Source organism: Aquarana catesbeiana, linkage group LG07 (assembly GCF_042186555.1).
Source record: "Aquarana catesbeiana isolate 2022-GZ linkage group LG07, ASM4218655v1, whole genome shotgun sequence".
Taxonomy (NCBI): domain Eukaryota; kingdom Metazoa; phylum Chordata; class Amphibia; order Anura; family Ranidae; genus Aquarana; species Aquarana catesbeiana.
The window spans coordinates 168206014-168220783 of NC_133330.1; the positions used below are offsets into that span (position 1 = coordinate 168206014).

A 14770-nucleotide genomic window follows, 5' to 3' on the forward strand; every position below is an offset into this window, starting at 1 on the left:
ACACTTTTGCCCAGGACTCTTTAAGCACATTTTTACAAGATGGGCATTTTCTTTTAACAGAAAAAGAAGAATGTTTGGTCTTTTCTTTTGCCTTCTGAAATACATAAGCAGATAAAACCTATAAACAAACAGCATGCTGAAAAAGAACTGGAGGAGCTAACACTTTAACCCCTCTCCTTCACTCAGCCAGTAAATTCCCCCACAGATTCACTTCACAATCTTAAAACACACTTACTTCCTGCTTCAATACACAGGAAGAGGTGTTGCAGGCTCTTTAAAATTTCTAGAATTTAACAAAGAGGGAACTAAAACATGCCCATAGAGTAAGTTACAGAGACACGCTGTCCCCGCTTACCTGGGCCTGGCTGATTTGTGTGGCTCCTGCTCCTGCCACCACCGATTGTTCCTCCTCCATACTGTCAGGATTTGCAATGGCGTTTGGTGCTTGTTTTTAAAGTTTCCCAGTCCACTCGCCGCTGCGAGGGCCGGAAATGACGTCAGCCGGAAGAGACCTGCCCTCCCCTCCTGCGTTCCAGCGGCCGGAACCGGAAGCCGCGCCACTAGAGGTCCCGCCCCCAGCCGTAGTGACGCGCTCGCCACCGGAACCCGGAAGGCAGAGCTTTGGGGATGAAGAGGAGACGCCGCTCCTCCCAAGCTAGCCGCCGGTCTGAAGGAGCGGGGACCCCCAGCAGCCTGACCCTCGCCGGGTATGAAGAGGGGAGGACGCCGGAGCAACCCCCGCACGTAAAGGGAGGAAGCTGGGCTGGCCTGTGAAACAGAAAGAAAACAAATACCGGTATGCCCCAAACTCTCTCCACCTGGAGACAGCGCAGCACACCCCTGGCTCCCTGCAGCGCTTCCACCATGGCGGAGGAAACACTACAACTGAGGCCATGGTGGAAGTGTCCGGTCTTTATAGAAAAAACTGTGTAAATTCCAGAAAATGTACCCTAGTTTGTAGACGCTATAACTTTTGCGCAAACCAATAAATATACGCTTATTGACTTTTTTTTACCAAAGACATGTGGCCGAATACATTTTGGCCTAAATGTATGACTAAAATTGAGTTTATTGGATTTTTTTTTATAACAAAAAGTAGAAAATATTTTTTTTTTTCAAAATTTTCGGTCTTTTTCCGTTTATAGCGCAAAAAATAAAAACCGCAGAGGTGAGCAAATACCATCAAAAGAAAGCTCTATTTGTGGGAAGAAAAGGACGCAAATTTCGTTTGGGTACAGTATTGCATGACCGCGCAATTAGCAGTCAAAGCGACGCAGTGCCAAATTGCAAAAAGTGCTCTGGTCAAGAAGGGGGTAAATCCTTCCGGGGCTGAAGTGGTTAATACACTGTTTCCTTTTAGACCATTTCATCCTCCAGAAGAAGCGGTTTTACCGCGAAACCAGTAGAGGAATATTTACGCCCCACCTGAACAGAAACCGTACCGGGGAAACCTGCTATGAGTTAGTTCTCGTGTGGTGTATAGTGTACAATTCTACAAATTGTCTCTGTATACATTGTTGTGTTTTTAAGACATTGTTTATATATTGTTACAGAATAAAATTTTGCATTTTTAATCAATTTGTGGCTATATCTGTACCGAGAAAGTCCATTTAAATTTCTTTGGGTACCTATGTGTATGGGATAGCCTCGGCAACTACCCCCACATCTTTACCCCCCACCAAACATATGATGGGAATGTATATTATATGTAGGTAAATCACTGTGTAAATTGACAGCACTATACAAGTACCTGAAATAAATTAAAATACCATATTACCGTTCACATTTCTTGTGTGGTGCAGTCTATGTAGGGAGTTTTAAAAACAATAGCCATTATATACAGTAATAATTTGTTGCCATAGACCAATTTTTTATTTGCTACAAGAGTTAGTGATCGGGCCAGTCTGAAGCAAACCTGTCACAAGCTTAGGACAGCAGTCGTTACCTTCATGTATATATGGAGCCAAGTAAATTAAAATCACACTACTGATTTCAAGTTCCACCTACTGCAGGTAATCTGCTATTAGACTAAATACCTGTTTTAAGAGTACTGCCACTGTATTTTACAAGCCGTATACTAGTTATAAACGCAGTCATCTCCCTTTTGAACAGGTGCTTCTCTGCCTTGGGGTTACCATGGAACTTGTGAGACAATGGCCGCCTCCTTTAGTGTGCCATTTAACTTGAGGACAGATTTCTTTACAACCTCAACTCTTCTCATAATTTGGCTCATTTAAAGCTACTTCATATATTCTAATAAGGTTTTAACTTTTTTTGTTAAATCACATATAGTAAAATGTACACACAAAACTTATTGTGGGATTTTGTGTTTCCATGCCTCCTCTCACACTTACCATTACTTTTAAACAAGACCAAATGACCTAAGTCTATTTCCTTTTTTATACATATTTTACAAATAAAAAAAAAAATACAAACAAATATTTGGAGCATACATTTATTGGTGCAGACAAAAGGTTAAATTAAGAGTCTTGACCCGCATAAAATTTGCCGAGGAAGTCGCTGGGTCGTGGACTTTCCGTTTCATGGAAATATCGCATAATATGGGTCCTTTGCTTCCAAACTTTTATTGTCTCTTCCAAGTCCATCTTACCCTAAAATTAAAACAAACAGATAACCATTTGAAATATTGCAAAAAACAAAAAACAAACAAGAAAAAGAAATGCTTATAAACATACCTTACAAAAACAAAAGAACTGCAAAGGGGCCCTGAGAATAGTATTACCATTGGTCACAAAGGGAATGTATACATGACATCAGATTTAGGCCCCATGTACACGGGACGCTGTTAAACACGCGTTCAGAGGCAGTTGGACGCTTTTTTTTAACTGCCCATGAACTCAATGTTATCCTATGTGACCATGTACACAGTCTCGTTTATTGCCGTTTTTATGCAGTTGCGTTTAACGGCGTTTCTTTGGAGGCAAAAAAATGGGTTCAGATGCAGAAGATTTCCACGTTTCAGACACCAAACGCGGTACTGGCGTTTATAAACATTTTTAAAGGTACTCTATATTTTAGACCTGAAAAGGCAAAAATATGACGGAAAACAATGAAAAAAACATAAAAAAAAAAAAGTTAAAAATGTTTTAATGATTCATGATTGATTCATAGACCATATATATTATTAGGTACGCAGCTGTGCGTACAGGTTTACAAAATATCCTGCCGACATTTGCTGCGCAAAGGATGGGCCCAACAGCGACGGACTCTGACTCTGGACCTCTCGCGCAATTTTCTCCATCGTTCTAGCCTCATCAAGAGCAATATCAGGAGCATTCCTCGCATATGCTCATTATGGGATCCATTGCACAGAAATAGAGGCAAATACAAGTAGACAACTGCTCTCTGCTGCTGCTACTAACGCTGGTCAAAATGGCTGAAATAGTTAACTTACAAATTTTTTTGAGCTTGGGGAGGGTCTTAAATGAGGTCATCTTAATAAACGCTTCTAGACGCAAATGCGTTTAAAAGCGGCTAAAGGGGCGTTTTAAACGCCGGTTTCAAGAAAATTCATCCAGTGGACTTTGCCTCAGCGTCCCGTGTACACGGGGCCTTAATTCATGCACAGTACATGAATACATAGGCTGGAAGCCATTTAACCACTTGCTTTAATCACTGAGAATATTTTAAGCAACTGAAAAAACAGGCTTATAAAAAGAAACTAGAGTTATGACAACACTTAAAAGTATAACTAAAGGCAAAACTTTTTTTCTAGTTTTGGATAGAGTAGTGATGGATTAGAACGATTGTCAGTTTTTATTGTTGTTTGTGCCCCCCGTTGGGGAGATTCACCTTCTCTATTTGGCCTGTTTACTGTTATTGAAAGTAAAAGGAAATCCCAAATTTTAGGTTGTCCCCAGAAAAGTAATAGAGGGATAATCTATGGGGACATTAGTTCTGGTGACCTTGGGGTCCCAGAGGAATTTCCTTAATTTGCAGGGATTTACTCTCACTTGGGAGAGAAAACGACAGAAAACGAGGGGAAATCTCTGCAATGGGACACAGATGGCGAAAAAAGAAAAAAAAAGAAAAAAAACACAACATTGACAGGGTGGGTTATAACCCACCCTTACTCGAACCAAAATGAAAAAACAAAAAAAAGAAAAGAAGTTTTGCCTATATTTCTACTTTAATATCATATCTAGTAATGCTTGCTGGTTTGAATCATATAAGATTCTACTAGTTTGTAAGAAGTTAGTAAATCTGATATCTTTTTACTAAAGCAAGCTTGAGCTTTGCTAAACAAGGAGCTCTAGCTTTGATTTAGCAGTGGGACTGTAACCTCTGAAGAGAGACCACTGCTTCCAGACAGAGCAACAGTCCTTTGCTGCAACATGCTGGCATGCTTTTCTACTCAGGCTGTGGCTGCTTTCAGAGTCTCTGTAAGACTCTGCACAACTTTGATACACCTAGAATGTGAAGAGCAGAGTTAAACTCAAGTTTAGTTAGGTTTAAAAGTGACCGTCATGACTGAAATATGTAGGCCTCCTAAAAATAATAGATGCCTGGCTGTTTTACATCAGTATTTTTCAGTCCCAGTCCCAGAACAAGCATTCTATAGAGTATTAGAAAAGTGTACTTACCTCTGGTACTTGTTCTGGATCAGCAGCTCAGACAACAGTAATGTCAAAACATCACTTCAATAAATGGCAGCCTTCATTAATTGCCCATGCCAGTATTCCATTACAAAGTAGTCAAGGGCAGGTTTTATATTGCCACAGGGAGGAAGGAGGGTGGGAGGGAAGAGGGTGGAGGGATGTATGCATCAAAGTGTGCATTCCCTAAATGTTGCTGTCCTAGAAATGGACTAGGGTATTCATGGTTTACAGAAAGCTGACAAATTTTCTCCAAGGCTAAAGTTATAAATAGCTTGTATATAGAATGTACAAAGTAGGCTGTGATAAAATAAATCTTACTATCCTCTTGCGTTTTTTTTTTTAACCACTTCAATACAAGGGCATTTTCACCCCCTTCCTGCCCAGGCCAATTTTCTGCTCTAACATTTTGAATGATAATTGCGCAGTCATACAACGCTGTACCTAATATGAAATATTGTATATTCCCCCCCACAAATAGAACTTTCTTTTGGTGGCATTTGATTACCTCTGCGGTTTTTATTTTTTGCACTAGAAACAAAAAAAAAAAAAAAAAAAAAACAACCCCCCCCCCCCGATATTTTTTTACTTTTTGCTATAATAAATTATCCACAATAAAAAAAAAAAAATCTTCATCAGTTTAGGCTGATATGTATTCTCCTACATATTTTAATTTTTTTCTTCCAAAAAGTAATAAAAATGCCAAAAACCAAATCAATATACGTTTTTTTTTTTTTTTTTTTCCAAAAATATGTAGAACATATTATTGATTGGTTTTTGCCATTTTTAATTATTACTTTTACTAGTAATGGCGGTGATCTGCGATTTTTGTCAGGACTGCGATATTGATATCGGACACTTGACACCATTGACAAAAATGCACGGATTACTGTATAAATGTCACTGGCAGGGAAGGGGCTAACACTAGGGGGCAATCAAGGGGTTAAATGTGTTACCTAGGGAGTGATTCTAACTGTGGGGGGGGGGGGGTTTGGGGGGCAGGAGACTACACACACACACATCCACATTCCTGCTCTGTGATCAGCAATCGCGGGTGCCTGGCAGACAGTATCCTTCACTTGCACTCGGCACAGCCTGATAGAACGAATACTGCTTAGCTGTATATAAGTAACCTCTGCTACTTCCCACGGTTCAGCTCTTCCACATCCAGTATATGCTTCAGGTGCAGACTCAGAACCTATCTTTCACACACCTCTGTACAACATCAGACCCCCGCTTTCTGTTTTCTTTTGTAAATTGATAGAAAACTGCCCATAAGAGGGCTTTCACACCGAGCCGCCCGGGCGTCGGCAGTAAAGCGGCGCTATTTACCGTCCTTTTAGCGGCGATAATCGGCTGCTAGCGGGGCGGTTTTAACCCCCCCCCCCCTGCTAGGGGCTGAAAAGGAGCGGCATTTTGCCTGCGGTATCGCAGCGCTGCCCCACTGATTTCAATGGGGAGCAGCGGTGAGTTCACCGCTCCAAAGAAGCTGCTGGCAGGACTTTTTGTGACGCCCTGCCAGTGCACCGCTCCAGTGTGAAAGCCCGAGGGCTTTCACACTGGAGTGAATGGAGCCGCTTTTTTCAGGCGCTATTTTTAGCGATGTAGCGCCTGAAAAACGCTGGCAGTGTGAAAGGGGTCAAAGGCTGTATTCACAGAGTAGTGGTTAATGATTCTTACTCCGAATGGTCTAGGGTTGTTAGTGGTATACCACAAGGTTCGGTGTTGGGATCCTTACTTTTTAGCATTTTTATATATGATATTAGGTCAGGGATTAAAAGTACCATTTCAGTCTTTGCAGATGACACCAAGCTTTGCAGTGGAATAACATCCTTACAGGATGTCTCTAACTTACAAGCCAACCTCAATGCACTGTTTAATTGGGCAACTATGAAGCAAATGAGGTTTAGACCCCTTTCACACTGGGGCGTTTTTCAGGCGCTTTAGTGTTTAAAAAAAGTGCCTGAAAGAAGCCTCATCTGCAATCTCAATGTGAAAGCCCGAGTGCTTTAAAACTGGGGTGCTGCGCTGACAGGGCGTCAAAAAAAGTCCTGCAAGCAGCTTCTTTGCAGCGCTTTCGTGTTGTTGCCACTGGGCTGGGTGCGCCGATGGCCCGAGCTCTTTCACACTGCCAGCGCCCGAAAAACGCCCCAGTGTGAAAAGGGTCTTAAGCGGCGCTTTACCAGCGTTTTTCGGGCGCTGGCAGTGTGAAAGGGCTCGGGCTTTCACATTGGGATTGCAGATGAGGCTTCTTTCAGGTTTTTTTTAACGCTAAAGTGCCTGAAAAACACCTGAAAAACGCCCCAGTGTGAAAGGGGTCTTAATGTTGATACATGTAAAGTTATGCACTTGGGGGCTAAAAACATGCACGCATCATACAAACATACTAAGGGGAGTACAACTGGGGGAGTCAATGGTGGAGAAGGAGGAGGGTGTTCTGGTAGATCATAAGCTTAAAGGGTAACTCCACTTTCGTGGCAAAAAAAATAAATGGCAAATAAAGAAAAAATATAGCACATATAAATTGCGACACAAATCATATTGTAATTGAATGTTATTAAAAATTACCTTTCCTTTTCAATCTGCAGCCACTGTAATTTTCTAAGAATGCAATATGGCTACATGGAGTTGTTCTGTACACAGAGTGTGTACTGACCAATCCCCAGAAACATAAAATTTCCTGCTTGTGCGATTGGCTCACCAATTTTCCCAGAAGTCTGCCTAAGATACAAGTCAGATTTCTGGCACCCCCTGCAACAAAAATTTCATCTTTGAAGAGATACTTTCAATAGGAGTACGTCTAAAGGGAGGCAAGCCCAGCAGATTTCCTCATTAGTGCTCTGCAGCTGCACACCTGACAATCAATTATGAAACCACTCCCATTAGACCCACTCAGTACAGAGGCAAAGACAAAAACACACAGATTACTTCAGAATAACAAAAGTTGTTATAATCCTGGAAATGTTCATAGATCACCCAGAGGGGAATGTTTTTTTTCTCAACAAAAAAGTGGAGTTACGCTTTAATAATAGCATGCAGGGAGAGGGAGGGAGAGAGATGAAGCGTTGGTACAGGGTACCTACTCTTTTGCACAGAATCTACCCCGCAGTCTCATCAATGTGTTGGCATTGCCAACAAGGTAGGGGTACCATGCTATATGTTTTCTGGACATGCTCTTGTATCCGCCCTACTGGGAATCAATTTGTGATCTAGTCTTGACTAATATAAGTTTGAAGGACAGACCGGAAATGTGCATACTTCACCTAACCACGCTCTCACGTTGTAGATACAAGAGATATCTTTTGATACACCTACTGAATGCAGCAGAAATTTGCATTCCTCAAAAATGTAAATGCTCACATCCCCCAATGGTGGGCCAGTGGATCTCTGTGGTGAACAAAATAGCTGAAATGGAAGGTTTTATGGCAGCCATGAGACAGAAGGAGGCGCAGGACCACAAAACATGGTAATATTGGCGCGATTGCCAATATTCCTGTGACTAAAATATCTACGTGTCCTCTGCACTTAGATTATTCTACCGGACAATGAGCGTCAATAGCGGTGCTAGAGTAGAATGCATGGGTCATGAAGTGATGGCTCGACCTCTGGTGTCCCAGCCATATTAACATTATTTTATCTGTTTTGACTATACCCCCCTTTTCTCTCTCTCTCTATTCTGTTCTTCCTACTGACTAATGTTTACGCAAATAATGTAGGACACGCTAACTGATATGACATATAACCTGATAGTAATTTGAAATGCTATTTGTTGGGTTTTTCTTTTTTTATTTTCTGCTTATACATTTAAGTTCTACCCTGAAAAATACCAAGCATGTAAGCAAGGGCCTGTTTGAGATATCGAAATATTAGGTCTACACAGCATACTGCTACGGCAGGCATTTACATTAAAGGGTCCCCCCCCCCCCCCCCATAGGTAGATATTTTTGGTCTAGCTGCTACACTTGTATTAAATCTTGGATAAACTTTGTTCTCATTTATGGTTTCTGTACTTGCAGTATGTCGTGACTCGTTTCTGCTCTAATTGTACGGTGTTCCCAGGCACAGCACTGGTTTGAGATCACGATCAGGTAAATATACAGGGAGGGCAAGGGGGTAGCTGGTCCCAGAAGATTTATTTTACCCTAATGCACAGAACACATTAAAGGTAGAAAACCTTCTGCTTTTACAATTACTTCCTTCTCCTGCCCAGGACTACAATCCCCATAAGAAATTGCTCCTCGTACATTCACATGTTCTCAGGCACTTACTGACATGTAAACCAAAAATGGGGGAAGAGCGCTGTACCATTGCAAAGTCATAAAAACCAATCCATAGTTGATAAAAGCATGAATATTTATTCCATTGAATCAAAACGCAGCATACAGATGTCAGAGGATGGCAATTCAGGGATGTTGCCAACCAAACTAGATGGTGAAAGTACCTGAAGGCTGGAGGAGTCGCATGAGTGACAGGGAATCACCTGAATGTTACAAGGGAACCAGCTGGGCTGTACAGCAACATGTAAAGGAATGGCCAGGGTGGATAGAGCCTCAGAGGGGACCGTGGTGCAGCCCAGTAGGTGTAGGGATCCAAGGGCAAACTCCCATGTGCGGTTTAAAGGCAAAGTGGGGACACCAGAGCAGGTGGGAGATGGTCGAGACACAGGAAGTGACAGCCACTTGCAGGGAGGAAGCCGCACCCGCCTGGAGATGATGTCACGGAATGGAATAGGGATCCGCCAACTGTGGGCAATACTAAGACCAGAGGCCAGTCCGGAGCCAACTGCAGCTACAGGAACATAAAACTGGCCAACCACGATGACTACATGTTTCGGGGTGTGGCCCCTTCTTCAGGGTCATAAAGAGCCACGCTAGCTCTTTATTAGAACACATCAAGATAAAAAACCTTCTGCCTCACTTCAAATCAAATCACTTCCTTCTTGGGACTACACGTCCCATGAGAAATTGCTCCTCACACATTCACATGTTCTTAGGCACTTGACATGCATTGACGGTGTATTGAGCTGTATGGGTGTTGCACTATGTATACAGCTCAGTACACTGTTCATATAGTAAATAATGCATTCAGTATGAGCCTAGGTTCACACTGGTGTGTGTGTGTGGAACACTTGCAACGCATTCATGTGCACATCACATGCGATTTGAGCCATACATCTTCTATGACTCAAATCATATCACATCCGCACCAAAATGATGTAGGACCCTTTTTTCCCCTCCTGCACCTGAATCGCATTGTATGGGTGTTCACAACCATGTGATGCAATTCTGGCAATCGCACTGCGTTTTGCGATCTGTTTGTGGGTGTCCTTAATCTAACATTGACACCCGGAGCAGATCACATGGACGCCATGCAATTGCTATGCAGTGCGATGGAAACGCAATGAATCTTGCGAGTTTCCCGCATGAGTGTGAACCAGGGCTTAAGGCCAACTCATCGGCTGAACAACTAATCAATAAGGAAAATTGTTCACAACTGACACCAGGATCTAAAAATAGATCCAACAATTAAGACCAGGATCTAAAAATAAATCCAGTTGAAACCAGGATCTAAAAATAGACTGAACAGTTGAGACTAGGCCTGCAACTAACGATTATTTCCATAATCAATTGGTTGGCCCTTTATGGTTTAAATTAATTTGTATAAAAAAAAACAAAAAACGAATTCTTGAATATCTATATGCAGTGGTAAATATAAATAACCAGCACTATGGAAAGAATCAGAAAAGGGCTGGTGACTCGGATGCTCTTGAATAAAAGTCCTTTATTTGGTTACATGGGTACAGGCTACGCTGACACGTTTCGGCTAAGAAGCCTTCATCAAAGCATACATGTTTGACTAAAAAAAAAAATTATGTTTATAACAGTGTAAGCACTCCAAATGGGGCAGGTGCATCCTAATCAGAGCAATCAAAACATTTAAAAAAACACACAGAGAAAAGGAAGAGAGAAGCACAGCAGGCATGGGAGGGACATATCATGAATAAAAAAAGCATATTCAAAATGGTGCAATAAATGTATCAAACAATGCAACTATGTTAAAAAATGCGATTATGTTAAAAAAAGATTTATGTCCATCCTATCATTCAAACCATACGGTTTTCTAGTATTGAGGGTATGTATCCACCACACTTCACGTTTGAGCAAAATACGATGTGTCACCTCCTCTTGGAGGTTTAACCTGTTCAGCACCAAAAAAGGAAAAAAACGGTCAAGATTACCATGACGGAATTCTCGGAAATGTTTTGACACATTTGAGATATTTTTAGCATTAATATTTGTAGTGTCATTCACATGTTCCGAGATTATAACTCTCAACAGGCGTATAGTGCACCCATCGTATTGTAGACTGCAGGCACTACACTGAATAACATATACCACCGATTTAGATTTGCAGTTTATGTACTGTTTGATGGTATATGTTTTCTTGGTAAAAAAAGAAAAAACCAGAGGTGCTTTTTGTTATGTCAATGACACTGCCTACAGGTGTTGTGGCCACACATGTAGGAACCTATAGTGGAAAGCCAGGTCTGTGATTTGTTTGACTTCTGAGAGCAAAACAAGCTGGGTGACAACATACGTCCCACACTGGGGGCCCTTCTACTGGAAAATTGGCAACCGCCCTGGATAAGAGTACAGATCCTTGTCAGCATTCAAAATGGGGAGATGTGTTTTAAGAATCGCAACGATTTTGTTGTATTCTAAAGAAAATGTAGTGACAAAATTAACTTTATTTCTGTTGTAATCCGTACACTGTTTTGTGTTTATTTGTGCCACTATTCTGAATCATCTCCATCCGATATCTATGAAATGCTATATTTTTACTTCTAGCTATTGATCGTGTATTATAGCCCCTTTCTTTGAGTCGCTTTTGCATCGCTGTGCATTCTTGCAAAAAATCCTTATCTGTAGAGCAGTTTCTCATGGCCCTGATGAAATCACCAGTAGGCAAAGACTTGATGGTGTGACTGGGGTGACAGCTATTGGCCAATAAAAGGGAATTCCCTGCACAGGGCTTTATAAAAGTTCTGGAAGTCACTGTGTTGCCATCTAGATGTCCCATCAAGGTCAAATCCAAATAGTCTATTTGGGTCGGGTGGTGCACACAGGTGAACTCCAGGTTTAGGGAGTTGGTATTAATATATTTCATAAAGTCACCTATGTCACCACTCGATCCATGCCATACTACAATCAGGTCATCAATGAAACGACCATACCAAGCAATGTTGGTTTTAAATGCATTACCATGGGCAAATAAAGTAGATTCTTCCCACCAGCCCACGTAAAGATTCACCAAAGAGGGGGAAAATTTTGCCCCCATGGATGCACTTTGACTCTGAATGTAGTATCGTTCATCAAACATGAAGAAATTGTGTTTTAGGAGGAACTCTACAGCTCTACAAATAAACTCATGTACATTAGAACTGTAACCACTGTAGTATGAAAGATGATGTTTAATGGCTAACAGTGCTAGAGAGTGAGGAATGCAGTAATACAGAGAACATCTATAGCGATCCAAATGCATTCTGTGGACCAAAAAATGTCCTGCATGTAGGCTAACAAATGTCCAGTGTCATTTATAAACCCAGGTAGACGGAGTTCACCTGTGTGCACCACCCGACCCAAACAGACTATTTGGATTTGACCTTGATGAGGCATCTAGATAGCAACACAGTGACTTCCAGAACTTTTAAAAAGCCCTGTGCAGGGAATTCCATTTTATTGGCCAATAGCTGTCACCCCAGTCACACCATCAAGTCTTTGCCCACTGGTGAATTCATCAGGGCCAGGAGAAACTGCTCTACAGACAAGGATTTTTTGCAAGAATGCACAGCGATGCAAAAGTGACTCAAAGAAAGGGGCTATAATACACAATCATTAGCTAGAAGTAAAAATATAGCATTTCATAGAGATCGGGTGGAGATGATTCAGAATAGTGGCACAAATAAACACAAAACAGTGTAGGGATTACAACAGAAATAAAGTTAATTTTGTCACTACATTTTCTTTAGAATACAAAATTGTTGCGATTCTTAAAACGCATCTCCCCATTTTGAATGCTGACAAGGATCTGTACCCTTATCCAGGGCGGTTGCCAATTTTCCAGTAGAAGGGCCCCCAGTGTGGGACGTATGTTATCACCCAGCTTGTTTTGCTCTCAGAAGTCAAACAAATCACAGTCCTGGCTTTCCACTATAGGTTCCTACATGTGTGGCCACAACACCTGTAGGCAGTGTCATTGACATAACAAAAAGCACCTCTGGTTTTTTCTTTTTTTACCAAGAAAACATATACCATCAAACAGTACATAAACTGCAAATCTAAATCGGTGGTATATGTTATTCAGTGTAGTGCCTGCAGTCTACAATACGATGGGTGCACTATACACCCGTTAAGAGTTAGAATCTTGGAACATGTGAATGACACTACAAATATTAATGCTAAAAATATCTCAAAATGTGTCAAAACATTTCCGGGAATTCCATCATGGGAATCTTGACACTTTTTCCTTTTTTGGTGCTGAACAGGTTAAACCTCCAAGAGGAGGTGACACATCGTATTTTGCTCAAACGTGAAGTGTGGTGGATACATACCCTCAATACTAGAAAACCGTATGGTTTGAATGACAGGATGGACATAAATCTTTTTTTAACATAATCGCATTGTTTGATACATTTATTGCACCATTTTGAATATGCTTTATTTGTTCATGATATGTCCCTCATATGCCTGCTGTGCTTCTCTCTTCCTTTTCTCCATGTGTTTTTAATTGTTGATTGCTCTGATTAGGATGCACCCGCCCCATTTGGAGTGCTTACGCTGTTATAAATATCAGTTTTTAAATCAAACATGTATGCTTTGATGAAGACTTCTTAGTTGAAATGCGTCAGTGTAGCCTGTACCCGTGTAACCAAAAAAAAGAAAAAGCTGAGTTAGACTTACCGGTAACTCCTTTTCTGAGAGTCTTCCAGGACAGCCCATGAGACCTTGGGCTCCTCCTACTAGGACAGGAAACACGTTACCCCCACCAGATAAAAGGGCGGTCCTCCAGGCCCATGTCAGTCTTTACAAGAACCGTAGGACTCTGCAAAACATATGCATAATACACATAACTTCAGACAAAACCGGGTGGGAATCCGGCTGTCCTGGAAGACTCTCAGAAAAGGAGTTACCGGTAAGTCTAAGCTTTTCTCCAAGCGTCTTCCAGGACAGCCCATGAGACGATGAGCCAGAACTTACCAGTCTAGGGAGGGACAACTGCCTGAAGGACCTTACGACCAAATGCCTGCTCCTGAGCTGATAGGAGATCCAGGCAATAATGTTTAATGAAGGTCGAGTAACTGGACCATGTGGCAGCCCTGCAAATTTGTTGCGGTGAGGCACCAGCCCTCTCAGCCCAAGACGTAGACAAGGCTCTAGTTGAGTGCGCAGTAACAAAAGATGTAGGAACCTCCCTAATTTTGTAAGCTTCAGAGATGGCTTGCTTTATCCATCTAGCCAATGTGGCTTTAGATGCACTATTTCCCCTTGTGAACTCCAGAAAAGAGGACAAATAAGGCATCAGTTTTCCTAAAGGTCTTGGTGACCTCAAGATAGACTAAGAGAATCCTTACATCTAGAAAACTAAATTTTCTTTCTAGGTCGCCCTGTGGCGAACTACAAAAGGTTGGCAGTACAATGTCCTGAGATCGGTGGAATGTACTTGCCACCTTGGGCAAAAAACCTGGATTGGTTCGTAAAACAACTCGATCCTCAAAAATCATGAGGAAGGGCTCCCTTACTGATAGGGCCTGCAACTCACTTACCCTACGAGCTGAGGTAACAGCTATAAGGAACACAGTCTTTAATGTAAGTAACTTAACTGAAACACTTCCCAGAGGCTCAAACGGAAATTCTACTAGAGTTTGAAGTACTAGGGACAGATCCCAAGTTGGACAACTTCTCACCACTACTGGTCTGGCCCTAGAGATAGATTTGAAAAATCTGGCTATAGTGGGATTTTCCAGGAGAGAAAACTGGAGGAACACACTAATAGCTGCCGCCTGTACCTTTAAGGTACTAACTGAAAGACCTTTGTCGACACCCTCTTGGAAAAATTCCAAAATAGATGGAATATCATGGGTTAATCTTTCATTT

At 41.7% G+C, this 14770-nt stretch overlaps 1 protein-coding gene across 1 annotated transcript in view; it reads right to left on the reverse strand.

The window, feature by feature from the left end:
* Positions 1-2441: 2441 nt before the first annotated feature.
* Positions 2442-14770, reverse strand: part of NDUFA6 (NADH:ubiquinone oxidoreductase subunit A6) — a 42259-nt gene continuing 29930 nt past the window's right edge. Inside the window, exon 3 of the mRNA XM_073592866.1 lies at positions 2442-2612. Within this exon, the coding sequence (XP_073448967.1) occupies positions 2481-2612 (132 nt within the window). The 3' untranslated portion in view covers positions 2442-2480. The remainder of the gene's footprint in view (positions 2613-14770) is intronic.